The 27,107-nt window shown below is 35.2% G+C and overlaps 1 protein-coding gene across 1 annotated transcript; it reads left to right on the top strand.

Moving 5' to 3' along the window:
• Positions 1 to 232: 232 nt before the first annotated feature.
• LOC104071874 (cytoplasmic dynein 2 heavy chain 1-like) lies at positions 233 to 26,908 on the top strand (the record flags this gene model as incomplete). Its single annotated transcript, XM_009584798.1, has 30 exons — positions 233 to 439; positions 2,305 to 2,475; positions 3,459 to 3,594; positions 3,921 to 4,039; positions 5,084 to 5,228; positions 6,012 to 6,244; positions 6,504 to 6,638; positions 6,736 to 6,849; positions 7,045 to 7,156; positions 7,332 to 7,456; positions 8,721 to 8,896; positions 10,283 to 10,478; positions 11,683 to 11,778; positions 13,617 to 13,769; positions 13,880 to 13,978; positions 16,112 to 16,251; positions 16,344 to 16,572; positions 17,038 to 17,165; positions 18,460 to 18,575; positions 19,816 to 19,943; positions 21,815 to 21,964; positions 22,722 to 22,927; positions 23,801 to 23,956; positions 24,051 to 24,165; positions 24,567 to 24,737; positions 24,923 to 25,305; positions 26,063 to 26,195; positions 26,286 to 26,403; positions 26,572 to 26,684; positions 26,774 to 26,908. Coding segments are annotated over exons 1-30 (4,638 nt in total), but the record flags the coding sequence as incomplete, so codon positions are not given.
• Between the last annotated feature and the right edge of the window lie 199 nt (positions 26,909 to 27,107).

Genomic DNA, 27,107 nt, shown 5'->3' on the forward strand with positions numbered 1-27,107 from the left:
GACCAAGCTCGCGGGCGCGCCGGGGCCGCCATTTTCAGTCACCATAGTGACGGGTCCTGGCAACGCAGGGACGCCGGGAGGCCTCGGACCTCGCCCTGTACCCGCGCGTGAGCCGCCGTCCTTCCCGCCGCCCGCCCTTTGGGTCTTCTCCCGTCAGCCCTCCATGTACTCGCGTGGGGTTCGGGATCCACCGCCGCCTTGATCCTGCCTGGCGCGGGTGCGTCCTGCCGGCATGGCCGGGGAGGGAGACAAAAGGAAACGCTTTATTTCAGGCACGGCGGCGGCTGCCAACTACTTCGGAGTGGATCCAGCTGTGGGTCCCGCTGCCCTGGCCGCGGGGCTCCATTCCCGCCCGGAGCTGACCAACTTCCTGGACGACGGCAATGAGTTCCTCCTCGTCGTGCAGCACTCGGGCACCCAGCTCACCGCATCCAACAGGGTACGGTAGTGTCCAGCCGAGTGTGTGCAGGCACCTATGGAGCCAGCGTGTCCACCGCATCCCGGTGTGTGAGTGGGGATGCAGAGCCCGGGGTCCAGCCCCGGTGTAGTGGTCATAAAAGGCTGGTATCTGATTTGGGAGACATCTGCCTGTCCAGCAAATATCTAGGCTCGTCTCAGTGTCTGCTGCATAAATTACTGGCCCAAGAGTCTGTGAAGACCATGTGGTCAGCTGTGTGATGTATTTGTTAGTGGATTGTGCCCATGCTCATATGTAGTTTTAGTGTGCTGTATATTGTCGCTGTGTGAATGTAATGCAGCCTGGACAATGGCATGTTATCTTGCTGCGAATGCCAGGTGGAGTCTGATGTATGGGTTGTTCCTGGGCAAGGGTGTGTGTGCAGGTGACTGGAAGGGTTGCATTGCCAATGTCCATGCAGGAAACGTGGCCCAATATGTGGCACATTGGCTGATATTTGACAGGTCGCAAGGTGGGTGTTTGTCCAAATCATGCATTTTGCAGATTGATGTGTCCAGCTGTGAGCAAATCTGAGATTCATTGTGTGAAATGTCCAGCTCTGAGTGTTTCTGTTCAGTGAGTGACTCATCTGAGTGATAGGTGGGGTGTGATGTGCAGTGAATGTCACCATGTAATCAGGTCACGGTGTGGTGCCTGCCACATAGAGTGTACAGCAAAGCGCGGGTCTTGATGTGCATTCCATCATTCTGCTGCGAGACCAGGGACGTGGTGTCTGTTATGTCAATGACAGCTTTTTTTCTGCACTCAAGATTACGGTAATGGGCCGTTAACATGTGAACTGCTGTGTGGACCAGTAACTTACATACCTCCTGGTGTAATGGTCTGTGTAGTATGTGAAGTCTAGTGCATGCTATATTCATGCAAGAATGAACATTTACGTGTACCAGTTTTTGGGGTGTGCTGCTGAGGCACTGTCTAATATACAAAGCCACTGTCAGCAGCTGTGGAAGATCAGATGCGTATCGGGGCTATAATGTATACCTATTGTCTCAGTGAAATGATGTCTGTAGGTGTTGGGCTAAAGACTTGATAAGAAAGTAAAACTGATAATGTCCAGTAAAATTGACAGCTGTTCTTACTAGCCCTTTCTTTTAACAGAAAAAAAGTTCACAGATGTTTACAATTGCACAGAATTTGGGATTTCAGCTAGCGTATCTTTTTGCTATTGTTTTATCACATCTTTGATAATGTTCTCCTGTTTTATGAGTTCTTCTTGGCCATAAATAGTTTCAATAATTGATTTCATGGCAATTTTTGGAACTTTACCCATAAGTTGGTCTCTGAAGGGAACAAGAATCATAAGTTACAACTTATGATTTTACTGATAAAGGAGCATGCCTTTCTCTGTCCTTGACAAATCTATGAATTGCAATAGAGTTATGTATTTACTTAGGAGACTTAGGAGAACAATACTGAATATTCCCAAAGTTATGTAGCGTAAAAATGCAATAAGACTTCATGCTTAGTTTTCTCTAGGCACAAGATGGAGTTTCTGGTTTGTCCCCAGAAAGTGGTAAGTGGAGTTTTCAAACCAAAATAACATCAGTAATTATGGTATTTACAGATAGTTTATAATGAAAAAGGCATTACGTATTTGATGTTGGAATTCAGGTTCCTATGAACTCAGGAATCAGTATAATAAAAGTTTTCATTTTCTGTGCAAATCAGATACTACCAGAATGTTATCAGAGCCCAAAGGGAGTAATAGAGTATTTTATAATTTTTTTCGTGATGTAAATAATTTGTGTAAATGGTGTACGTAATTTAGTATAATATGCAGTCAATGACAGTTTTCTAAACAAATACTGTCTTCTTGATTATTACAGATTGAAGCTACTGATTCAAAGAATAATGTGTTGGTGTTCTTTAAGCTGCGACCTGATGTAATTACAGAAGATAATCTTCATAGTAATATTCTTGTGTCATCTATGCTAGATTCGCCAGTTAACACCCTTTATCAAGCTGTACGACAGGTTTTTGCACCAGCATTACTGAACGTTAGTAATATACCAATTTAACTGTTCTGTAGATTTATATTGAAACATTGAAATTCCATAGGATGTTAACTATTCTGAGCTAAATATTTTATGTTTTAAAACCAAAATATTTTAAGAGCTTAAATAATGGATGATAGTTCTAATTTCTAAGGTAAAGAAGGTACTTCACCTCCTATCAGTAAGGATGGGAGGAGGATTATGGTCATATATATGCCTGGCTAGAAATGTGGAATACACTGGGCACTAGGCAGTGGTGGTTAGTGGAGACAACAGCTCCTTGCCTCCTTTTCACCAGTAATTCCAGTCTTGTGTCCTTTTCTTGTTTTAGATATTCTTACATTTTATATGAAATGCATAGGTCTGTATCATGCAAACTATGATTCTATAATATGTGGCAGATAGGTGTGCTAGACTCTAGATTAATTTGTACAGCTGCATTTTTCATAGTTTTGCTTTTTTAAAATGTTCTGAGGCTTTTCATTCTGTTCCAGTAAAGAATATATTCCTTTTTTTGTCAAAAACGATGACCATGGCTGTATTTCATAAGCTGAACAAGCAGAGTTTCAGCATTGAAATATTTTTAATCTTTTGCATGTCATAAAATTAATAAAACAATTTTAGAAAAGCACAATTACTTTTAATATTTGATTCTAGCAATTTCCAGATTCTACTACAGAGTAGACTCCAAATTTAAGAGAATTCATTAACAAAGAATTTTGAGCACCTTTTCAGAGCGCCTTTATAAATCCATCAACTGACTTTTGACTTTTTGATACAAAAATTTTTACAGTATTGTTCTGAATTGTTAAGTGAACAGAATGAGGTACTTTTCCTTGACTTTAAGAAAAATAAATTATTACATTGTCCCACCATGTGGTTGGTTACTGCTATTAATCTGAATAATTTTTTTTTTTAGGATTAGTGGGAGGAAAATAGTAGTTGTTCTATCACGGGAGTCACAATTTTTGAAATTTTCGTTGCAGGATGAGAGATGGAGTAAAACATTTGATCCCAAACTTCAGAAACTTTTAAGTGAGCTTGAAGCTGGCTTGAGTACTGCTCTCAGAAGATCAGATCCTAATTACACAGGAACAAAATTCAGTGAAGATGATGTGCGAGGTTTGTTTTGCAATTACGTCTTTTATAGTTAATTTTAAATTAGGAGTAAATAATTTATTTACAGGTTGAGTTTTCAGTCTTCATTATCCCAGTGACTGCAGAGTGTGAAATATAACAGGTTGTGGTGAGTAGATTGGAATTAGTGATGATCAACTCTGGTCTCTTGGTATGAACTTGATACTACTTGATCTAGTCAGAGTCGGAAGTTGAAGGATAGTTACATAACCATATAATAAAAATTTGCTTTAGAACGTATGTTTTGATTGAAAATATTTTGTGACCATACGTGTATTTCATATTTAAACATTTTCCATTATTATTTGCAGCTATACTTACACCAACAGATGAATTTCAGTTCTGGATAGAATGTGCTCATCATGGAAGTAAATGGTGTAGTAAAGAGAGAGCTTCTCATTTTAAAGACCTATTTGAGGACATTGCAAAAGTATGTTTTCTTTTGTGTGTGATCCATGATATATTTGTAGACTTAGTGAAAAACACTCTTCTTATGAAACATATGTCAGCGTATGTATGCTCTTTTCAAATGTATGGATATATAACTATGTAGTTATTTTTTCTTAGGCAAAATGTTACTTTAAATGACATTCATGTAGTGACAATGGTGCAGGGGAATGCCAGCATTTAATTGGGAGCAGATTTGACCATTGAATACTAAGAGCTGCTGTAGAAATAAAACAGTATGCTACAGTTTGTGAACTAGAAGTTGACTCATGAAATTATAAACAGGAAAACTGATAATAATGAATGCTATCGTGCAGAATTTTTGGCACCTGTAAAGCGCTTGCTTGAATAGCACTTCAGATATTAATGCATCCTTCATATGAACAGACTTACACATGTCGTGGTTTAACCTGGCAGGCAGCCAAATACCATGCAGCCGCTCACTCACTCCCCCCCTCCCCAGTGGGACAGGGAAAGAATCGGAGGGGTAAGAGTGAGAAAAAGACGGTTTAATAGAACAGAAAAGGGAAAATAATAATAACAATAATGATAGAATATACAAAATGAGTGATGCACAATGCAACTGCTCACCGCCCGTGCTGACCCATAACCAAGTAGCGATCGGTCCTTCCTGGAACACGCCTACCATTCATATACTGAGCATGATGTCACATGGTATGGAATACCCCGTTGGCCAGCTGGGCTGGCTGTCCTGGCTGTGCTCCCTCCCAGTCTAGCTTGGTAGCAGAGGATAGTTGTCCTTGACAAGGTACTTAGCAACAACTGAAAACATCAGTGTGTTATCAACATTCTTCTCATACTAAATCCAAAACACAGCACTAGGAAGAAATTTAACTCTATCCCAGCCAAAATCAGGACACACAAATGCTTGTTTTTGAGAGGATTATGCCATATTCTGTTAAGCAATAAAACCCAGGGAACTATAGCAATTGCCAGCTTCAGGAAAGTTTAAATGTTTCTATAATACTAGTTGCAAAGTAATCATATTAAGGATATTTTTTTCTAGGATTATTACAACTTGGATAGTCTCTCATTATCTGAAGTTGTGGATTTGGTGGAGACTACCAAGGATACTGTTGATGGTGTGTGGAGCCAAACAGAACATGATCCTTATCCACAGCCGCGCATGCATAATCTCTTGGATGTAATAGGTAAACCTTTATGCAGTCTTTATTAAATGAACAGTTGAGAAAAAGTAAAATGAATCCTTGAGCAGAGACCTTCCTCCTCCTAAAGGCACCAGTGATAGCCTACAGCATTAAGGTGCTTTCCTCTTGTAATTATGATCTGTGAATATTATTTGCCTTATAGTATCCAGTAATTCAGCCAGTTCTGGTAGATGCCTTCACGCGTGCTTGGGAAGATGATAGATAATAACAAGGTGGAGTTGGATACCTTTTAGCCTATGGACTGGATTTGTCTTGCTTCTCTTTGACTCCTTGTCTTTCTCTCAGAGGAGAAAATTTATTTACATAAACCCCCATTTGAAGGTTGATTCAGTCTGTGTGGAGGTGAGAGCAGGACGTGCAGAGAGGTTGCTTCTCTCATTCTCTCAACAGCAGTCCCACGTTCTGGGACAGGCATAAGACAGTGCGTTTGTCTGCTGCTGCCAGATGTGTGTGTGCATGAGGGGAAGGATTGCTAGGGGCAGCCAGCTACTGCCATTACTGCTGATAAGGACAGATGCTTATGTGTGGATTCCAGAATCCAAATCCATCAGCTTCTGATGTTGGACCAACCTTTGCGTAACTTGTAAATGTTTAAGAGATTTATTGAATCTGAAACAAAATAATCATTTATTGATGCATTTGTATGGTTTGAAATCAAGATATTACCCTAGTTTTCTAAAAACATGATTGGAATGTGGTGTAGTGTTTAAAGGAATTGTTTTAAACAAACATAACATTGCTTTTGTATACTTTTTTGTGTTCTAGGTGGCGCGCTAGGTAGATATGTTCAGAGAAAATTAGCAGCTTTGAATTTGTGGGAGGATGCTTTTCACAGTGTTAAAGAAAATCTAAAGGCTGGCATCTTGATTTGTGAGCAGTGGGTGTCAGCTTGTGAGTACCTAACTGGACAACTGTGGCAACGTTATACTCTACATCCATGGAAAAATGAGAAATATTTCCCTGAATCGTTAGCCAAACTTGGCAAACGTCTTGATGAGGTAGAGATTTGAATTATACACATTTATTTCATTAGACACAGAATTAAACAACATTGTTTTAGGTTAAAAAAAGGAATTAAAACACTTTTATAGCCATTTCAGAGGCAGGTAGCATTCCATAATCTGTGTTTGCCTGAGCCTTTCAGAAGTTTCTTGTAAAAAGGAGAGGGATGGGTTGTGCTGCTTGTGCTTTCTGCTTCCAAATGTAAGCTTTATGTAAAAACATGTTGGATATTTCAAATATATTTTTCTATTATAGGTGCTAACTGTTAGAACACTGCATGAAAAACTTACATTCTTTTTGCCAGCTGGAGAACAAAATGCTTTATATCTTGCCCAAGTGTTTGAACCCTTTGCTGGCCTAAATCCTGTACACTATAATCCTTACACAGAGGTATAATGCTTATTTTTAATTTATTCACATTCTTTCTGTGACCTTTTGTGACATATATGGATAGTCCTAGACTAACATATGAACTCATTATCTCTAGCCCTTATGGAAAGCAGCAGTCTCTCAGTATGAAAGAATTATTGCACCAGCAGAACAGAAAATAGCAAGCAAATTGAAGAAATTTATTTCAGAAATTCAGGACAGTCCTCAGCAGGTATGGGTATTTTTGTAATCTGAAAACTTTCCTAAAGATAAAGTTATTGAATTCTTAAGTAGTCAGTTTAGAGCACAGGAATAAGTACTTAGAGCCAAAGACAGTACTTACGAACAGCACTAATGAGTAGTGTCAGAATATGTTTAATTTTTTTTTCAGGAGAAAGAAATAACTTTTTTAAACTTCATATTCCAGCTTCTTCAAACATTTCAGAAATATAAGGAACTGATAAGGCATCCAAATATAAGCAAAGAATTGCTTTTTGAAAGGGAAACATTGCTAGCAAGACTTCAAGATTATGTCAAAGGTAAAATGTATTTAAAAGTATTTAATTGCATCATTTTTTTTGCAAATACTAGAATTCTTTATTTACTTTTAGAATTGTGTCAGTATATCCCTAGTATATTTTTCTAACTACAACAATAATTTTAAGCTTGTTCTATTAGCTTTCTGGTCTAACATGAATCTTTTGCTTGTGTTAGACTATCAGACAGACTTTGAAACTCGATGCCATGGTGTTCCTGGTGATGTTTCTGGACCACTGTCAGGCAAAAATCTTTCTGAAGTTGTCAATAATATTGTATGGGTTCGGCAGCTGGAGCTGAAGGTAACAGATTCCGTTACTGTTTAGACACAATATTATCATAGAATGTAAAACATGGTATTTGAGATTTCTGTGGGGAATTCCCCACAGAAAAATTGTGGACTTCCCAAGAGTTATATAATCAAGATTCCTTATCAGTGGTGCTGCTTGCTAAGTTGAATTTTATTAACTGACCCAGAAGACAGTCTTTTCGTAATACACTGAACTGCCTGCTTTTATGACTTAATTTTTTTGGCAAAAAAAAGACCAAAATTCTGAGAGGAGGCGTGTTTGTTAAATTTTACCCCCCAGTCTGCATTTTAAAATTGTATTTAAGTTTTACAGATAGCCAGATTCTGACATCCTAATTCTTACTTGTTATTACTAACTTGTGTAGTGTACCCTTGAAATCAAAGGGATTTCTTGGTAGTACTTTTTTGAGTCAGTACCTGCTAGGGAATTTACTACAGAGACTGTAATAAAAGAAAAGGTCAAATGTTTTTGCGTTCTCTTACAACAGAACGAGTTTAAAATGTTTGACTCTATTTTAACTTATGTTATTTTTGTTAGTTTGTATTTACACTTTAGTTGGAAACTCTGGAACTTTTTTTGGAAAGTATTGACTTTCCAAAGCTAAATAACAAAATGTTTTCTGTAAACATAAGTGCCATTTGCAATAACTATAGATTTGAATGAGAATAGAAGTTACTTCTCCCAGAATGACTATTAGCCCAGTTTTTTGGCATTCACCTTTGATTTGCAGAAATCTCAAGGGCCCATTTCAGCTGAATGTGACAAAGGGTGGAGGTCTTAAAAGTGTTACCTTGTTGTGTGTCCTACAAAGAAAAAAGCAGCAGCTCAGGTTTCACAATTATTTCTTCTGCTTGATCTGCTAAAGACCTAGAGAGCAGTTCAGCTGATGCGTGTCAGTCGTGTGTCTACTTTAGGCTGTACTAAATACCTTTGAGTATTGGCATGGACCTTATAGATACAACAAAAAATGCATGGGAGATCTGCACCTTTATGGAGAATTAACTAAAGACCAGGTGGGATACTTTGGGGTATCTTAATAGTGGTAGACACCTGTGGTGGATAACTTATTCAGACCCAATTTACTGTGATGGGAATTTGAACATCTGCCACACAATTCCGGATTTACTTTTTTTTTCCTAATCTCTTTTTGAGTCCCACTTAGATGTTTTATAATACTGATTTTTATTGTGGTAATTTTTCTTTTCTAATTGAATACTGGGGAGTTAAGCTTCCTTTCTTTGTGGTTGTGTTTAAGGTGGATGATGCTATCAAGCTGGCAGAGGCTCTTCTGTCTGACTTGTCTGGATTTCAAATTTTTCATCAAAGTGCAGATTCTTTTCTGGAACAGTTAAAACTATATGAACAAGAACAATTTGATGATTGGTCTAGGAATATCCAGTCAGAATTATCAAATCCCAAGTCAGGACTTTGGTAAATACATTTTTGTTTAAATAATGTTTATGCTGAAATCTGTAGTATGGTGTAATTCAATAGAACTTGATGAAGGAAATAAAAAATTATAGACCGGAGAATGAGTGGAGAAACAAAATGGAAGAGTTCATTATCATTTCATCATCCTGCCAGGCTTAGTTGGTAGGGTGAAGTATACAGTTAATAATTAATCTTGAAGTTTCTAGTAACACCTGGAATGAAAGACTGTTTGGTTTGCTTGTTGTTACTACTTATTATCCATTGTAATCTATATAGTGATAATGTCTAGAAACCAGATGAGATTAGAATATAGCTGTGATATACAGATGACACATGTAGAGTAGCAAATAAATTGCTATTCACAAGAAATTCTGCAGTCTAAATAAAGCAGATGAAAGAAGGGTAAGAAAATAAATTTAAACCTCATGAATTGTGTTCCCCAAAATAATGAAATTAATTTATGGGATATTAAAATATATTTTAACAATTTTTTTTTTTTAATTGATTGGCTGCTTAGCTTCTGTCTGCATCTCTGAGTGTTGCAAACTTTCTTTGAAAAATGGGCTTGTCTGCAGTTTCAGAGGATACAGGAGTTGATACTTATATGTAAACTTTTATTTTATGAAAAACACTCATATATAACAAATAAGCAGATTCAGCACTCTAATATATAACAGCCATCTAATTTGTTAGTATCATAAAATTTTGTTATTGTGAGATTTTAAAAGATATGAAGAGATTAATTAAAAGGAAAAGAAAAGAGGTAGCTCACTGCAAAGGGGAATGCAATGGATATGGGAACTAGAAAAAGATGAGAAAAAAAGTGAAAAAATGAGTAAAGCTGAAGTTTTTATGAAAGAAGCCTAAAAGGATGATGGTAGAAGCATTACTACAGTAGAAGAAAAAATGGAGTAAAATCTAAAGATAGGCTGATGTTCTTATTAGCATCTGACTGTGTATACTAAAATGTTTCACTGATCCAAGTCGTGGTTCTTGAATTGGTTCCCTCAGAGGATTTCTTCCCCTTTGCAGTGCTGAAGGCTGGGGCCCGTAAAGTGCCTGCTTGAGAGAGTATGATGGGTCCAGTGGGTTTGAGAAATACTGTCTAGCCATGAGTTAGATGTTAACTATTGTAACAAGCAAGGAAAACTTTGTGAGCAAAACCAATAGGCATTGTTCATTTTTTCTTGTCTTCACTAGCTTTGAATTAAGAGAAAGGTTACTAGAATAACTTCTGAGTAAATTAAAAGTTAATAAACATAGAAAAACATAATAGAATGACATCAAGCTTTTTAGAATTGTTTATTATATTGTTATAAAATGCACCAAAGAAAGGATCAATATAAAATTATATTCAATAATATGTTTAATTTGATTTTGATTTAGCATCCAAGCTAATAGTCCTGTAATGGAGTTGGATCACGTTTTTGGAACATTAAACATACTTTATTCAGATCGTTTGGTGACTCTTCTAAGAGAAGTACGTCAGCTATCAGCACTTGGTTTTGCTATACCGGCTAAAATACAGCATGTTGCAAACACTGCTCAAAAGTTCTGTAAGCAGGCAGTCATCCTCAAACAGGTATAAGATTAAATGTCATAATAACTTCCTGTTCTGACTTCCCAGCTTTAGTAGTAGAACATTTCTAGACTATTATCTTTTCTGTCTGCGTGGTTAAGCTTTTCACTGTGTTTGTCTCTGTGAAAGTGACTTGTTTCTTGAACAAATTAACTGAGTCCTTAAAAGAGAACAAAAATAAAGAAATGCTTTACAGTTTCGGAATGTGTCTTCTTTTGAAACCAAATGAATTATAGTATTAAAGCCATGTGAAGTTATGGTATGAATATAGAAAAATAAGACAAGTAATTCATTGATCTCCTGGTTTTAGTCTCAGTTTCTGATTATTATAACTGAAGGAAAATGTCATAAAATGGATCAGCTTGTCCTCACCATTGCTAGTTTTCAACTGAAAATATATTAATAAGTATTTTAATGGAAATGTGTGTTTGGTTTTTTGGGGGGTTATTTTTTGATTGGACTCAATGCTACATAAGTTTTTGTTGGGCTTATATTTCAGTTGAAGACTATGTCAAGTTTTCTTCTGTTACTGTAAGATGCAAGAATAAATATGTATACATTGGTAAAAATTCTTATGTAGATACATAGGCTCAATTCAGTTTCACATGAGGTGTCATTGGTATCTGAGATACCTTGCACAGCTAAGGCAGAGATGATACAAGACCTACAAGACAGCCATGCATCTGGATCATTGACAGGTGCCCGAGTGGAAACCTTAGTCATCTCAAAAGGCACTAGATGTCTGTGTGTGGACAGCTAAACCAAATTGTAGGGTATCCCTTTTACTCCAGCTGCCAATCTGGAAGTAAACAGATCTTGTTTAGGTCTTGTGTCATATCCTGGTGGATGTCATGGATACTTGAAGGCCTCTGAAATGGCAGTAGGTGCCTACATTTGCATACAATAGTGGAACTGTTCCACTTATAATAAATCAGAGACTGATCCTATTTCACTTAAGGTGAAGTATAATCACCTCAGACATGTGCAAGTATGTCTTTTTTGCTGTCAGAATTCGTCACTAGAAGAGGATAGGATCACATTAGCACTGCATAGTACTTTGTTTTTGTAAACGTTTTAGTAGTATAGTTAATTCTCATTTCTTAATGTTATTGATTGGGCAATACTTTTAGAAATATCCTGCATTACATTTATTGGCATATAAATATTTTTATCTGTACTTATAAATTTAATCTCTCCATTTTTACAGGTGGCACATTTTTATAATTCTATTGATCAACAAATGATTGAGAGTCAGAAGCCAATGTTGTTACAGTCTGCTCTAGCATTTGAACAGATAATTAAGGTGAAAGAATTCCTCTCTCTTTGTATTTTTAATTTCAGTGGTATCTGTGCATATTCTGTGCTGCTTTTTCTGTGTTTATTGCTGGACTTTTTAACTGCAGCCTTCCCATACAAGCAACACCATCTGTTTAATTAGCGTTTATTGAAACCAGTAGGCCCTTTTTTTTTTTAAACAACTGCTTGTCATTTAAACAACTGCTTACTCCTTTTTACTTTGGATATTAGTGTAATATGCTCTCTCAGGAATTATTTTTAGTGTTTGAATTTACACATGAACCACGATGTGGTCAATTCCTTAATAGTTGGGAATGTAACTCCTGTTTTAACAGTTCTAAACAGTATTATTTTGGTCTATTTTAGTAAAAATGGCATATACTTTATTCTGAAGATAAATTATTATTAAGGAATGGTTTCATTGTTTGGACTTATTAAATCTTTGTGGATTTCATAATTTTCTTGAATATTTCTAATTCATATTTTGGGCAGGTTGAAAGTGGATAGTTTCTGTTTTAGATTAAGAAGAAAGAATCTGTGGATCTACCTGATTATTGACTTATGCATGCAGTTTGTTACAGTGGGTTGGTGTTCAGACATAACATAGTTGCTCTGAGAAGAGCTTTTTTTTTATAATTGCTAAGAAGTTCACTGTACTTAAAGAAGTTTTAGATTCTTTTAAGGAATTTGGAGCAATTTGGAGGAATTTACTTATTTGTTTTCATTTTTCTGCCTTGAAGGGACAATACGAACTTAAAAATTACACTACAATCTACAGTTTTTTAACACCATATCTCTATTTTATGTCTGGAGAAACATGTTGTATATAATGAATTTCAGTTTACTAGTTTTGATCAGTTTGAAGCACTGTACCCTCTTCCAACGCTCTTACAATGTGAGAATGGCTGGAAAACTAAAACATGCCCATAAACTCTGTATTGGGCAAGAGAATAGTGCCTCCAGAGCAAGCATTACAGAAACAATTGGAAACTTGTTCCTGAGAACCATTTTGCAAGGCAGAGTATAAGAATGGGGCTGAAAGTAGAAGGGATGTTGGGGTTGGGATTAGTTCACACAAAATGGTGGAGAGTCTAGACCAAACTGTATGTTCGAAAGTGTCATGGAAAGAGTTCCTAAACTGTCTTTTAAATTTTCCTTGGGCAGCTGCAGATTATGCCACAGATTCCTTTAGTGTAGAGACCCTAAGACAGTGATGGCGCAGAAGTGTTCAAAGGCACATGTTCTCCTATTTGACGTGATTTCTGCCCTACGTCTTTTAGGAATAGGTCCAGTTGTGGAATGTCACATGCTTTATTCTTCTGATTTTTTACTGTAAACTTAACAAAATGGATAAAACCCCCAGAATCTTAATAAAAAGCCCAGAGAAATGGAACTCCCCAAAGCTGCTTATGAGTTAGTGGAATTTTACAGTGTAATTTAAAAAAAATATTTCATGATAAACAGGTGAAGTTGGATAGCAATTATTAGTGTAGCATTTTGGTTTTTGGTTTGTGCAGAACAAAGAGGAAGGGAGGAGTTTAAGGTGTCCTCTCAGCTTAAGATGTCTGTTTATGTGTGTGGAGCAGGAGTCTCAACATCAGTGGATTTATTTCAAGGTCTGTTAAGAGTCTGGCGTTAATCCTTCCCCAGTGTATTGATGTAGCTATGATATGCCCACGTGTCTGTGATTTGCCAGATTATTATGTCTCTAGTGCAGTAGTGAGAGAGAGGTCCTCCATTTTTTACTAGGAGTAAAACCATCTTTCTCATATTATTGCTTCCTGTATGCTAACTGGTAGACTATATTTGTCATTCCACCTTAACAAAAGGTGTATGTTTTTCAAGCATTCAAAATCTGGTCCTGGAGGAAAAGCTCAAATAACATGGGATAATCCTAGAGAATTGGAAGCTTATATCCAAAAACTCCAAGCTGCTGCTGAACGTCTTTCCGCTGAAAATAGAAAGCTAAGAAAGTGGCACACAAACTTCATTGAAAAGGTATATTTTCCAGGTGAAATTGAAATCATGTCTCTTATAGCTTACTTTACCCTTTCTTTTATTTATGTGGTGATGAATATGTTTATTATCCTTTAAAATTCTTTTAACAGGTTATATCTCTCATGAATATTGATCTACTTCGGCAGCAGCAGCGTTGGAAAGATGGACTCCAGGAACTCAGAACTGGTTTTGCCAGCCTTGAGTCACAGGCAGGTTTCATTGTCATATCGCAAACTGTGAACATTTGACTTTTCAACAGTGATCAAGATTTAAGACTCAAACGTGGCATTATTGAATTAATTTTGATTAAGGTGTTACTAGCTAGCTCAGGAAAACTGACTATGTACTACTTAGTTGACGCCTGATGTGAGGTAAAATCTCAGATGAGGAGGATGAGGATAATATTTTTTATGCCATACTAGTAATGGGAGAAGAATAACACTTGGTGAGGTGACAGGGGTTAGATGAAAAAATGGGAAAACCTTAGGTCATGTAGATCAGTTGTGTCTGAGCCATTAACGCAAGGTAAAATAAAGAAATCGGTACAGATATGAGTGATCCCCAGGCAGAATAGAACAATTTATAAATTTATAAAATTTAGAATTAAAATGCATTTCTGCCTGAAATAATGAAAAAGCCACATTTTCATTTGTTCACTTATCAACTGTCAACTTTTAGAATAGAATCGTAGAATCATTTATGTTGGAAAAGACCCTTAAGACCATTAAGTAAAATGATTAAGATTTTGATAAAGAATATCATTTTATCAAAGTAACTGGATAATATTACTATCACCTAAGCTATTTTCAGGTACCATTCAAGTCAGTTTAATTTTTCCTATAACATTCAGCAATAACGGGGCTCTATTTTTAGATGGATGTGGTGTTTTTAGCCTTTTTAACGCAAACCCAAATTATTTTAGTTGGTATTTGCCAGTCAAATAAAAGCAGTATTTCAACTGTATTTTTCTTATAAATTTTTCCATCTTCTCAGGGTAATATGAATAATAAATAAGTGCATTGATACAGCTTTTGGTTTGTAATTTCTTCTGAAATTTAGCTTGCAAATTTTTATCTTGAAATCAGTATATTTTCTTAAAATCAATAGTCTATATTTACTCTAAGATCTTTTTGAAAATTGTTTTGGTATTACAGAATATTTCGTATGGTAAATTAACTAAACTGTATTCAGTCACTTTTTTTTATCCGTGACTAGAAATGATAAAACTTAACCAAGTGTATCTTGATTTCACCATCCAAAATTACAAGATGGTATAGTCTTACTACTGTTGTCATCAAGATTTTACATATTTTTTTAAAACTCCTATTTATAATTGTCTTAAGGCTTAATTGAGACAATTTCAAATTTCCTTAATCTCTGGAATCTTTCTGTTGGAAGAGTTCCTCTGGGCAGCCTTGAATTGTAGGGCAGACCTTAACTGTATAGCTTCCTGCAGCAACCTTGGACTGCCTCCAAAGCCGTGGCTGAAACTCTCTATCCAATTAAGTAAGAAGAGAAACTGTTAAGCTGGAAGAAGTTTCTGATTTCTTTTTTAACTTGTATTGCCCTTTTGAAAATCCTTAGATGGCTTACAAGTGACCATTTACAGACTTGAATGTATAATACGGCTTTACACATTCTTACAGTGCAATGTAGCAGATTCTAATGAAAATCTGAATTCTTTAAGGTAAAATCTTATATCTACTTATTAGTTAAGGTTGATCTGGGGAAACACACAAGAATTTTCTGAAATACTGTTTAAAAGGTATCTTACATATCATAGGAAAATAAAAGGTGTGATACAGGTTTAGATTTCTCATTCAGCCAGCTCTGTATCTTATTTCTAGCAGAGTCCTGTGCATTTTAGAGTAATGAAGAATCTCATAATAAACCGATGGGAGATGAACTTCAGTGAAGTTGTTATGCTGAATTGCCATAGAGACTGGTTTTATTTGGATTTTTTTTTTATTCTTGTATTCATTTGAAATAAATGTAATGACTCTAGATCTTCTTAATAGTCAGACTGGTCATAGAATCATAGAGTCATACAATATCTTGAATTGGAAGGGACCCATAAGGATCATCAAGTCCAACTCCCTGCTTCTTGCAGGACTACCTAAAACTAAACCATATGACTAAGAGCATCATCCAGACAGTCCTTGAATTTTGACAGGCTTCATGCCGTGACCACTTCCCTGGGGAGCCTGTTCCAGTGGTCTGATAGTTTGAATTTTACTAAGATCCTGGTCTTCAGGCACTGTATTGTGCTCAGTTTCAGATTATAATTATGGTTTGAGGAATAAAATAAAATAAAAATAAAAATAAATACTGTTAAATTTTAGGGTTTCAAATCATGTGATATGAAAGCTTGGAGACAGCACTGGAATCATCAACTTTACAAAGCTCTGGAGCATCAGTATCAAATGGGCTTAGAAGCACTCAATGAGAATTTACCAGAAATAAATATTGATCTAACATTCAAGTAAGATTTTTTTCCCCCCCCCCGTTAAGAAAGTATTCTGGCTCAGATTACATTCAAATATTAGTTTTTGTATGATTTGTTTCACTTTTTAGGCAAGGCCGGTTGCAATTCAGACCTCCTTTTGAAGAGGTACGAGCTAGATATTATAGAGAAATGAAGAGGTTCATCTCCATTCCAAATCAGTTTAGGGGAGTAAGCCAAGTAGAAGAAGAATCTATATTCACTGTTATGACCGAAAGAAACGCAAATGGATTTCTGACCGCTTTCGGTAAAGCAGAGGATTTGTTCAGAAGGCTGACAGAAGTTTCTAACCAATTCAAGGTATTTTCAATATTTGACTGACCCATACATTTCTTTTAGATTTGTATCATTTTAAGCTTCAGACATTCTAGAAGTAACTGAACAATGACATTTGTGCATTATTGTCCTTTACTGCAAGGCATGTAAGCAAAAGCTTAGTAAGTCCATCCGTGTTAAGCCAACCACTTAAGCACATACCTAGCTTGAAGCATATGTACAGTTCCCATTGAAACCTCAGTATTATAGCTGTCTTTTTACTCTTATTCAAAATCTGTTTTGATTATCCTTAAATGTGTGAATATGTCAAACCATTTTGTATCTCCCGATTTTTGCACTCAGAGAATCTGTAGGTAATTGAAGGAGCACAAAGGTTAAAGAGAATGTAGCTTGAAAACATTATTAAAGTATTTTAATATTATTGAGAAACAGAGTTTTTTAGTCTGGAAAATATTTCTTTTCCATGAAATCTAAAATAATGTTGAAAAGGAATGGATCGTAATTGGCCAAGTAGATATGGAAGCTCTGGTGAAGACACATCTTTCTAGCAAACAGGACTGGGAAAAAAACTTCAAAGCATTAAAAGTGAGAGGGAAAGAAGCAGAACGTCTTCCAAGGTATAGTGTAACTCTGTTCTTTTGTTTGAATAATGTATTCTGTCAGATACTTTAAAGGTAATAGTAAAATAGAAATATTCTTTTTACGTGGAGATATAGATAGAATTTCAAGCATTTTTAAAATATTGATGTACTTTTAAAATTTAGATTAGATTTTTTTTTAGATTTTGTTTAGATTTTTGTTTTTCAGTTTTATTTTTAGATACTTATTCCCTTTTATCTGCGCAGCCTTCTCTGAAAACTTTTGATGTCTTCCTTTCACATGATGGGAAACCCCCTCAAAATTCAGGGCTCATTCTGAAATACTACAAAACACAGTGATATTTTAACAATTCTTTTAGCTAAGTCCTGTACATGTGGAGTATATGTGGCAGTTGGGAACAGACTTAGTAAATGTTTATACATTAAATAATTTCTGTATTTAAACACTTGATTACCTCTTATAACTTTTAGTTTAAGATATGCTAGTGTAGGCTTTTATTCTTACATATATTCACGTGGAATTTAGTGTATTGCATAGTTAGAGTTCTCTAATGAAACTGGTGGGAATCATGTTCAGAACAAGTAAAAAGAGATGGCATTTCATGCAGGAGAATGGACTGGTGGAACTTCTTGGCTAAGTGATATTCTGAGTAGTAAAGATTTTCATGAATTCAAGGACAGACTGTAGTGAATAGAAGAGAACTTGGCTGACACGTCTTACAGCCAGAAATCACATGTGACTGTGAAGTGCCATGAGTTGAAAATAATTGGTGTTGAGGGAGGATACTCAGGAAAGTATCAAATAAGGTAGCCCTTTTCTTAGTGTTCTTTAGGCATCTACCTGTAGTCACTGTGAGATATTAGATATGGGGCATTGATACAACTCAGTATGTCTTTTCTTATGTTCTTAGGACTATTGAAGCCTGGGTACATTCTCATGGAAATTAGAGATTTAAAGACATGACTGTACAAATAATTAAAGTATTTTTCTTTTTGAGTATAGAAATAGTCCTTTTGAATTTAGTGACATTGGTTATATAAAATCAAGTAATTTTCTAACTATTTGGAGGAGCAGAGCATTAGACCTTAGTCTCTGTAAAACTGCATATATATGCCTAACGGTTATAAATATTTCAATAATATGAGTAATTTTCCCAATAAGACATGACTTTTATTTGTAGAATCATGAGGGAATTTTTTTCTTATTAGGCTACAAATTCTGGGTAAACTATAGAAATGCATAGGTCTTAGAGATATTGACACATAAGTATACTACTGAATACTTGCTATTTTTTAATCTTTTGTCTTGAAGCACCATCAGGATAGATTGTTTAACTGTTAATTGCAACCCTCTGAAAACTGTAATTGATGATTTCATCCAGAAGTTGTATGATGTTCTTGTCATTTCTTTGAGAAAATCTATTCAAGGTAAATAACTTTAATGAATGATTTTTTTTTGTTTCTTTTGTACTTGTGGACATTTATGTTAATGTAAATACTCTTTTTATTTAAGGAATATTTTACTCTCGGCCACAGTGAGCTGCAGAAATCACATTGCAGAGAAAGTAATCTGTTACTAATTTTTCACTACAGGCCTAACCTAAGACCCCTTGATGTCCATGTGCATCTTTCGCATTCACTTATTTTGGCCACATCTGTTCCATATTAAAAGAATACATATGAACATTATTTTGCTTGTTTCTTTTGTCTGGAGGAAAATTTCTTTGACTTTTGAGGGAGGAAAATTTCTTAGACATTTGAGGGTAATTGAAGGAGGCATCATGAAATGTTGTAACTAAAACATATTATTAGATTTTTCTTTCACAAATTGAAATATTTCATCAGGAGTCTTAAATAACCTAGACTTATTCCATAGAGTTACTTGTCGCTTACATTATCAAAATGCGGAGTGTTAAAGAGAGCAATGTATTTCTCTATTTTTGTGTGGCCTATCTATATCTGAAACAGGTAGAAAAAATGGAATAAGGTGTAGATGGTGAGAAATACCATTGCTTTGTGCTTTAAATATAACAATCAGCACAGGAAACACAGAACAGGGGTTGTGCAGAAAGTGAATTATTTCCATAACCTGAAAGATGAATTGTTTCCTGGAAGATGTATTATCTCCTGGAATTGTACAGCTCCTTTCTCAGTACCAAAAAGATCTACCTTGGTAGGAAAATACAACATTATAGCTTAATCAGGCTTTTGTTTGTGAATCTTTTCAATATTTAAAGCAAGGTGGCTTTAGTTAGTTAGTTTCTTTAAAAAAAACAACCAACCAAAAAAAACCCCCAAAACCCCCAAACAATTTTAACATCTGTTTTTCTCCATTTACCCAAAGAAGACCTATACAGATTTTGAAAGTGTATAAATAAATGGCTTAGGTATTTGTGTTTAATTCTCAGAAGGGACTTTGATACTTACCGTCTAAATCATACACTGAACACAGTGTATTACATTTAAAAAACTGTGTGTAAACACAAACATAGAATTTTTCTTGAAGCAGCATATAAGATTGGGGTCTGCAATTTTTTAAGCAAATACTTTGTGTACATTATCATATCTTATGACAATGTTGTATGACAGTACATTTTTCTGACTTGCATATTTATTACTACAAATATTTTCTCCATGATAACTTTGTTTTCCATCTCTTTTTATACAGCTCACCTATATGATGTTTCTTCATTTCTCACTGATGCCATGGAAACGTTAGTGGTTAGGCCCCAGACTGTAGATGAAATAGCAGAAGACAATTTAAAATATTTAAACCTACATGAACGAAAAGAAGGGGTAAGATACTATTTTATCATATCCAGAACAACAGCTATCAAAAAATGTAATTGCTTTCTAGTATGGAAACTTATATTTAATATAACTAGTTTAGAACATGCAGTGGTCCACATAGCTCAGTATTTTGTCTCCAGCAGTAGAATAAAGTGGCTGCCTATAAAAATATATAAAATCAAGGTAGTGTATTTGATGCTTTCCCACACTTCCAGCCTCCAACCAGAACCTTTTTGGGTTTTATGTGGTTCGTGAGCGTATAGTAACACTCAGTGGATTTCTCTTCCACAACCTTATCTCGTCTCCTGTTGAAAGCAAATACACCTTTCACATCCAAAATATCCTCTGGTAAAGTGTAGGTTGATTACCCATGAAATGAAGGACCCATTCTTTTTTTTTTTTTTTCCTTCACCTGCCCTCTGTTAACTTCATACCGTTTAAGTCTTACATTGGAAGAGATACGGAGCAATCAGTCTCTATTCTTCCTCTTCATGACACATGATTGTATTGTTGTTTGTTGTGTCCTGTATCAGCCATCTCTTTTCTAGATTGAAGAGTTTTAGTTTACCTAATCTTTTCTTATACATAAGCCCACCTGTAACTTTGATCATCCTTGTTGCCCTTTGGTAAGTCTTTTCTAGCTTCGCAATAACCTTTTTCTGCGGGAACCACAGAATTTTGCACAGTTCTTAAGATATGAACAAACCATGGATTTGTATGATGAAATAACAATATTATCTCTTTTATTCTCCTTTTTTATCTTTGTGACTCCTAAAATTTGATTTACTTCCTACTGCTCGGATTAAGCTGGCATTTTTTTAAAACTGGCTGTCATAACCCAAGACATCAATCCTGAATTGCAGTCCTTAGCTCAGAACTCAACCTGTTCATCTGAAATTTATTTTTTCACATATATGTCACTTCATGGTTATCTGCTTGAATTTTGTTTGTCACCAGTATTGTCAGTCAGTATTTCTTAGAATATAGAATCATAGAATGGTTTGGGTTGGAAAGGACCCTTAAAGGTCATCTAGTCCAAAGCCCTGCAATGAGCAGGGACATCTTCAACTAGATCAGGTTGCTCAGAACCCCGTCCAGCCTGACCTTGAATGTTTCCAGGGATGGGGCGTCTACCACCTCTCTGGGCAACCTCTGCCAGTGTTTCACCACCCTCATTGTAAAAAATTTCTTCCTTATATCTAGTCTAAATCTACCCTCTTTTAGTTTAAAACCATTGCCCCTTGTCCTATCGCTACAGGCCCTATGAAAAAGTCTGTCTCCATCTTTCTTATAAACCCCCTTTAAGTATTGAAAGGCTGCAATAAGGTGTCCCTGGAGCCTTCTCTTCTCCAGGCTGAACAACCCCAACTCTCTCAGCCTGTTCTCGTAGGAGAGGCGTTCCATCCCCCTGATCATTTTCGTGGCCCTCCTCTGGATCCGCTCCAACAGGTTCATGTCTTGTTCACAAATCTAAAATATAGCACTGTATGAGCTGCTATGAAGAAAATGAATTTCATCCCAGCCAGACCCAGCACACATATATACATATTTACTGAATTCTGTTGCTCTGCTGCTGCTCTTGAATCTGGTTGAGTGGATCTCTGCAATATATAGAGGGATTTATCTATTTCATAGTAAGCATTCACTTCTGTATATCTCATGTCAGGATCAAGACTTAGAATTTCTCTAAATACCTCAGATTCTGTTTTTTCCAATGTTTTAATGTTATTCTATAAACAATATTAAAAAACAGCTATATATAGACATATAATCTGTGCATACACAATTATTGATTCTTATGTATTTGCTTATAGTTTGGATAAAAAGGATTTGCTGAATTTTTACATACACACATACTTTTTATATGTTGAATTTAGATTTTTCTCCTGTTTCAAGAGGCTGAAGATAAAAACAAACTTTTGCGAACTGTGGCTGGTGCAGGTTTGGACACTATCAGTAACCTAAGGGCTACATGGGATAAGTTTGAATTAATGATGGAAAGCCACCAGCTTATGATTACAGAACAGGTAACAATGAAAGATTAATATTTTACCTAAAAATCTTGAAATTATTTTGAATAAGTCTGGAGAAATTTTTTTTCTTAGATTAAATCCATAATATTCTCAGTTTAGTGTTAACACCAACGTTTACTGAATTGAGGGAGAGCCTTTGAAGGAAGAATACCTAAACTGTTTAAACAATAACTAGGTGAAATTTCTGTTGAACTGATGCTGAAATGAATGTTACATTGTTGTACTTCTGTTTCAAAGAACTTCCTGGAGACAGAGGTGCCTTAATGAATGCAATGGTTAACTGAGGAAACTGGGATAATAGTTAAAAGATAGCATTTTTATTACTTTATCATGTTTTTAGTAATGATGCTTGTTATTCTTTTTTCACAAAATTTTGCTAAATTATGCTTAGTCCTGTAATTTTAGTCCATAGGCAAATTGCTGAACTAATTTGAGTTACTGCTGAAGATACCAATATGCGATACAAGTATAGCAATTTTTCTATGTGCTATAAGATGCAGGCTAAATAGGTAGCATAGGCCAAATAATTAGGTCTCAAATACCAGCATAAAAAAATTAGTGCTCCCTTTTTCAAAAAACCCAGAAGAATAAAAGTGAACTATTTCTTAGGGTATTATACAATAAGTTTTTTTATTTTGATCAAGTTGTAATTATCAAGTTTTAATCAAGTTTTGAAACTGATACTTTGATTTTGATCATAGTTGTAGTTACAAACCATTGAAGGAATTTCATTTTAACTCTTGCTTTACAGATTGAAATAATGAAAGGAAATGTGATTTCACGTATTAATATATATCTTCAAGACCTGGAAAAGTTTAAAGCTCGTTGGGATCAGCTAAAGCCAAGCGATGATGTCATTCAAACAGGTGATCAGGATGTGCTTGAGAAAAGTGCTCAGATCATAAAGGAAAAAAAGAAAGAATTTGATGAACTTGAAACCGTGAAAGAAAAACTCATGTATGTTTATTTCCCTGTATACATTACTCATTAATGTATGGATCTTTTGCAGCAGTAGTATCTCAGAAATGTTAACTAAATTTTATCGCAACAAATAATATAAGGAATTTAATTGTATTAGTTTTTCAGGGTCATTTTTGTTCGTTTTATATAACATTATTTTCTCGAGCTTTTTCTTGAGTTTTTTGGAATGAAAAATTCAAGAATTCTCTTAGGCTTTCAAGTAAGGGAGTCTGTACGCTAAAGGCTTGATTCTGATTTCTGAAGTTCTCACTAAGAGAAGGTTTGGGGTATTGGTCCAAGAGGGGGAGTTATTGCTTCAGTCCTCTTGTAACTTAAGTGGCCGCAAGCTCACCTCTCCCATTTCTTGAGTAAGTGTCCTATATGATAGACTGTTGTGCAAAAGGAAAGGATTTTTCCGCTGGGTGCCTACTTTCATTAAGCTCATTATTACAAATCTTGGGTGGACAAAGTTTTCTATTTGGCCCTTAAATATGATAGTAAATAAAATTAACGTATTCCTTCTACCTAACAGGAAGAAGCAGTCAATTAAAAATTTTTTTTTTTCAAGCTTTATTTTTGAGGGCACAAAGTAATTAACTTTTCTCATAAATAAGAAAGAAGTGAAAGTTTATGGAAAATAATTGTGAATATGGGAGAAGGTCACTGTGTAGGAGAGTTATCCCTGATATTCCTTTATTATTTCTATTTGAGAAGGAGACTATAAGGAAATTGCAGTTGGCAGCAATGTTCTTCAATGAAGCCAATGGCTTTTCTTAAAAAAGTGTAATTATTTCCATATGATATCATCTCTTAAACCATAAATGTATAATATAATAATGTAATGTATGATACAATGATCTTTTTATTCAGTGAAGAATGCCATCATTTTAAATTGGAAGAGCCTGACTTCTCATTGTCAAAAGTTGTATGTCAAGATATTAAGAGTTGTGCAGAAGTCTGGGCATTGTATGAAGAATTTTATCAAGGTTATCAGGAAAAAGCCAAAGAAGACTGGATTACTTTTAGGTATGATTTTGTTACTTTATTTTTCATGGTCATACATGTTATATGGTTATAGTACTGTGTTGTTATGACCTTTTTGTATTTGATTTTCACGCAGGAGTAAAACATACCTATTTGAAGAATTCTTGTTTAATTGGCATGACAAAATGAGGAAGATGGAACAACATACTGTAATGACAGTAAAATTGCAAAAAGAAGTGGACAAATGTAAAGTAAGATGATAATTACAAAAAGGGGTGTAAAACAAAAAATGTTTTGGTAGTACTGGGTAATATACTTCATTCTGTAGCTCATTTTTCAGTTCTTATAATAAAATCAGTTACAATTTAACAAAATATCTTGTGATACTGTTTTGAACGATTCACTTACTTTTGAGAACCTTTTAGTTCCTGACAGTAAACAGAAGGGTCATTACAGTTTACACAGACACACATTTAGCAATCAGTTTTCCTCAGAGTTATACACCTAAACGTTAAATCCAGGAATTGAAAAAAATGTACTTCAGTTTAAGAATGTAAATTTTTGTTTTCTTTGAATACCATGTCACTCTCTAATCAAACAGATACAATTTTCATAAAGACTAGATGGATTCACATACATGTTTTTCCTATAGATGATCATTCCACTCCTAAAATATATAAGAGGAGAACAGCTTTCTCCAGACCATTGGCTGGATCTCTTTCGTCTTCTGGGTCTTCCCCGAGGCACTACACTTGAGGGTTTGTTATTTGGAGATCTGCTAAAAGTGATGGATGCCATTATAGAAAAAGCAACGGAACTTAAGGTATGACTAATTTCAAATAAAGGTACTTTATTTTATTTTGTGGTTTATTTTATGTAGTATATCTTGTTCTGTAGCGTATTTATATTTTTATTACTATAGAAATAGAATTTACGTTTTATTTTTGAATCAAAAGTTTATTGCAAGCTCTGCAGTTTCAAATGAAATCTATTTATGCTTTTAAATAGGATTTGAATTGTCGGGCCCAAGGTGAAGTCACAATTAGAGAAGCATTACGTGAGCTGGAACTCTGGGGAGTTGGAGCTGTCTTTACATTAACAGATTATGAAGATAGCCAAGGCAAGACTATCAGGCTTATTAAAGACTGGAAGGACATAGTCAACCAAGTTGGAGATCATCGCTGTCTTCTACAGTCCCTCAAGGACTCTCCATATTACAAAGGTTTTGAAGATAAAGTGTCCATTTGGGAAAAAAAGTTGGCCGAGTTGGATGAGTATCTGCAGAATTTAAACCAAATTCAAAGGAAATGGGTCTATTTGGAACCGATATTTGGTCATGGAGCTCTGCCCAAAGAACAGGCTCGTTTTAACAGAGTTGATGAAGACTTTAGGTTAGTGTTATGGAACGTGACTTATTTTTTGTAGTATCTTTTACACGGTAGGCTAGAACATTCTTCATAGTGAAAATATATGGAACAATTGGAATATGTGTGGAGATGAAGGTCAGCAACAGCAATTCAGTAGATATAGATGTGTGGCGGTGACATAGATCTGAATAAAGGTGGTAACGTAGGTTTCATTTAATGGGGTACTTGTGAAGAAGGGAATCACATGAAATGTCAAAGATCACGAACAAGGCAGGCAAACCCAAAATCAATCTCGTCAACAGAGGCAGAGGTGATGTAATTGTTTTTTCAAAAATCATTTCTTGTTGAAGACAAGCACTTTGTTCACTAAGAAAGTACCCAGATGGACTTTTGGGAGAAACAGATGGTTTGTTTGTTCCAAACAAGTCAAGGAGATAAAAAGGGAGGAGATTTTAGAAATGTAGAAAGATATGTACCATTATCTGTCTTGATTTGAGTTAAAATGACTTCTTAGAAGGAAATAAAAGTCAAGAATTGAATTTTCTCGGGTTTAGGTAGAGAAATTTTAGCAAGAAACAGTTGTTATTAAATTACATTGGAGAGACATTGATGTAAATTCTAAAACGTTTCGTCATTAATACTGAAAACTGAAAGTTGTATATCAGATATTATATGACTTACCTGTGCTTTAGTTTTTATTTACATAACTACATGTATATCATATTCAGTTTAAAACTGTAATGGTTATTTTATGAATTATTCCTTTTTTTTTTCTGTTAAGATCCGTTATGTCAGATATCAAGAGTGACAATAGGATAACATCACTGAATACCCGGACAGGAATAAGAAATACCTTAATTACCATACTTGACCAGCTTCAGAGATGTCAGAGATCTCTGAATGAGTTTTTGGAGGTACAGCTGACATTAATACAGTTTTCTGTAAAGAAAGTCAATAAGTTTGAATTGAAATTAACAAAACTGATTTGTTTTATTTTTATGTAGGAAAAGCGCTCAGCATTTCCAAGATTCTATTTCATTGGAGATGATGACTTACTAGAAATTTTAGGACAGTCCACAAATCCTCTGGTTATCCAGTCTCATCTTAAAAAACTTTTTGCTGGTAATGCATTAATCTTCATTTGTGAAATGTACTTATTTAGAAATAAGGCTCTTCAAAGTTAAATAATCTGTTGCAGACTTTTTTTTCTCTCTTTCCGCTACTAGACACTAGGGAATTAATGTTTGACTTTAACAAGATATATCTTCATTGCTGTTTTCTGATTAATAGGCATCAATAGTGTGAGCTTTGATGAAGAATTTAAATACATAGTTGCCATGAAGTCTGTAGAAGGAGAAACTGTGACACTTAGAAATAAAGTTCTTCTGTCAAATGATGTGGAGGTAAGAAAATCACATCCAAATATAGTTCAAGTGTCTTTGAGAAATTATTTTGTGATGTAACTTTTGGGGTTTTTTCATCTCTTTGTCAGGTGTGGCTAAACAGTTTGGCTTTGGAGATGAAGGAGACCCTGAAAAAAATGTTAATTGACTGTGTTGATGCTGGAAAAAAATCACAAGGTTCAATTGATCCATCGCTCTTTCCTTCCCAGGTAGTAGTTGATCCAGTAATGCCACTGCGTAATCTTAGATTTACTAAATATGTTATTTTCTGAAGTCTCGTAAAGAAGTATACATATGGATTTGGAAGAAAATAACCCCAACCAAATCCATTTTATTAATTTACAGTATAGAGAAATTCTTAAAAATAGGTGTTCTTATAATTCTTCTGTAAACATTTGAAATCATAGAATCATAGAATCATTA

This window comes from Fulmarus glacialis, unplaced genomic scaffold, assembly GCF_000690835.1.
Source record: "Fulmarus glacialis isolate BGI_N327 unplaced genomic scaffold, ASM69083v1 scaffold34490, whole genome shotgun sequence".
In the NCBI taxonomy this organism is placed as follows: Eukaryota; Metazoa; Chordata; class Aves; order Procellariiformes; family Procellariidae; genus Fulmarus; species Fulmarus glacialis.